The 2,366-nt window shown below is 55.1% G+C and overlaps 1 protein-coding gene across 1 annotated transcript; it reads right to left on the bottom strand.

Moving 5' to 3' along the window:
• Positions 1 to 262: 262 nt before the first annotated feature.
• HTR5A (5-hydroxytryptamine receptor 5A) lies at positions 263 to 2,290 on the bottom strand. Its single transcript, XM_009287818.1, has 2 exons — positions 1,553 to 2,290; positions 263 to 595 (listed from the first exon to the last, which is right to left on the bottom strand). The coding sequence occupies exons 1-2, from the start codon at positions 2,288 to 2,290 to the stop codon at positions 263 to 265; spliced, it is 1,071 nt and encodes a 356-aa protein (XP_009286093.1).
• Between the last annotated feature and the right edge of the window lie 76 nt (positions 2,291 to 2,366).

Genomic DNA, 2,366 nt, shown 5'->3' with positions numbered 1-2,366 from the left:
GCAGTGGGGCACTGGAGGAAGAATGCTGTACTGCTGGCCAGAGAAACCCTTACATGCTGTTTGCAGGAAAAATAGCAACTGACTTAGAGGCTGGGATGGAGAGTCTGAGTAGAAACTGGGACCGTTGCTGGGACATACGACCCATGGGGATGAGCCTTTAGCATCAGCTCGGTATCTGTGGCTTTGAACTTCCTCAGGAGTTTGGTAGGATTCATTGAGAGTTGAAATCAGCTTCCTGGGGCAGCGGAAAAGCTTTTTCTGCTCAGTGCTGTCTAAAGAATAGGTTCCTGAAGGCATTGTTGTAGTTTTTGTTGAAAGCAGTGTAGATGAGTGGATTAAAAAAGGAATTTGAATAGCCCAGCCATAGAAAAATACTCTTCCAAATGGGTGGGATGTCGCACGAGCAGAGGGGGTTGATGAGCTCCGTGATGAAGAAAGGGATCCAGCAGAGCACGAAGACCCCAATAAGGATGCCCACCATGAGGGCAGCTTTCTTTTCCTTCTGCTCTCTCCACGTGTCTCCGTCCGTCTGGAACGTAACAGTGGCATGACGGACAGTGAAGACCATCTGTGGCTGCTGGGCAGCTTCTTTTACCTGCCAAACACAAACACAAGTTGCACCATATGTGCCTCAGTCAGCTGATCCCACACAGCAGGTACACAACCAAACTATGCAAGTGACGGCCAGAGCTCATGGGGAAACACGGGACATCTACGTCACGCTCTAATGGAGGGGAGATTGGTTGTATGACCCTCTTCTGGGTAACAGAGACTATTTTTAAGTGAGGCTGGAAACTAAGGAGAGTAGTGCTATATGGGCACATGGAATTCCTCACACAGCATCACAATAAGATTATTTCCCCATTTACAATCAGATCAGTAGAACAGGCACACACCCACATGCTGTGCACAAAAGTCTCCTTGCTTTCTGTGAACCCATTGAGTTTAAGAGTGCTTGGAAGTAGAGGCAAGAAAATGAGCATACATTTCCTTCCGCCTCCCAAGAAGTCTTTACAGTGCATAGTCACCGCGCCTGGGATGAACTGACACAATGCAGCCACGATTAGGAAGCATTTACAAGGATGCTCTGCACGTGTGTCTGCTGTGTGGGTAAATCCACAACCTCCCCAAAGCCACAGCTGCTTGCCAGGTTATCGTCCCCAGCGGCGATGGGATCCCATCCATTCACACCCCCACACGTCTCCCCACGGGAGGAACGGTGACCCCTTACTCACACTCACGAGCACTGATTCAGCATTCCATGGGGGGACATCTGTGAGTCACCGCCCGCCCACGTGGAGCTCAGGCTCGCAATCTGGCCCAAAGTTGCTTTAGCTACACTTTGCATGCTCACAGCTGGCGACTCGGAAGGAGTCAAAAGACTGGGCTTGCAAGCTTTGCGTCAACTTTCCCTTGAAAGCCTCCAGGATTCACCGGGCTTCGGTAGGATGCTGTTTGCTTGCACACTTTAGCTCCAAGTTTCCCCCACTACTGCAAAGGCTTGGCTGCTACCAGCAGTTGACTAGAGCAAAATACAACCGAGTTGACCTACCTCCAGGGCTTCTGGTGTAATGGGAGTGATGGAGTTGCTCTTCCGAGATCCAATTCGAAACTTGGCAGCCTTGTAGATCTTCCAGTACACAAACAGCACCACGCAGAGGGGCAGGTAGAAGGCGCCAAAGGTGGAGAAGATGGTGTAGGATGGCTCCTGGCTGACTTGGCACTCCTCACTGTCCTCTGAGTAAGTCTCTCCCCAGCCAAAGAGCAGTGGGGCCAAGGAGATGAAGGCAGAGAGTGCCCAGGTGAGGGCAATCATGATGTTGGAGATGCGGCGCCGGATGCGAAGCGTGTACTCCAGGTGGCGGGTGATGGACCAGTAGCGGTCGAGGGCGATGGCCGTGACATTCCAGATGCTGGCGGTGCAGCACAGCACATCAAAGGAGATCCACACCTGGCACAGTGACCGGCCCAGCCGCCACCGCCGCCCAGACAACTCGTGCACCAAGCTGAGGGGCATGACGAGGGCTGCCACCATCACGTCGGAGATGGCCATGGAGGCCACCAGGTTGTGGGGCACCCGGTGGAAAGTGCGAACCCGGAGGATGGTGGCCAGGACCAGCCCGTTCCAGAGGAACGTGGCCACCACCAGCATGGCCAACAGGGTGAGGACCAGCACGCTGAAGACGGAGAGATGCGCCCGGCCGCCGTCCGGGCCGGCGGAGGACCCGCTCCGGTTGCTGGCATCCGGCGTCGTATCGGCGAAGCAGCTGAGGTTGAGCAGGTGCTCCATGCCGGGGGCTCCGGGGCACCCGGGCTCCTCCGGGCGAGGTGGCGGTGCTCGGCGCTGGGCACTCCCCGTGCCGGGG

This window comes from Aptenodytes forsteri, unplaced genomic scaffold, assembly GCF_000699145.1.
Source record: "Aptenodytes forsteri isolate BGI_AS27 unplaced genomic scaffold, ASM69914v1 Scaffold296, whole genome shotgun sequence".
Taxonomy (NCBI): domain Eukaryota; kingdom Metazoa; phylum Chordata; class Aves; order Sphenisciformes; family Spheniscidae; genus Aptenodytes; species Aptenodytes forsteri.
The sequence above is the reverse complement of the archived record's forward strand: the minus strand, read 5'-3'. Positions and strand labels throughout refer to the sequence as shown.

Bases quoted from the DNA above. Each gene is read 5' to 3' on its own strand.
- HTR5A (XM_009287818.1), bottom strand. From the start codon at position 2,290: ATGGAGCACCTGCTCAACCTCAGCTGCTTCGCCGATACGACGCCGGAT. The intron at 596-1,552 runs GTAGGTCAACTC...TGTGTTTGGCAG, and splicing joins TTACACCAGAAGCCCTGGAG to GTAAAAGAAGCTGCCCAGCA.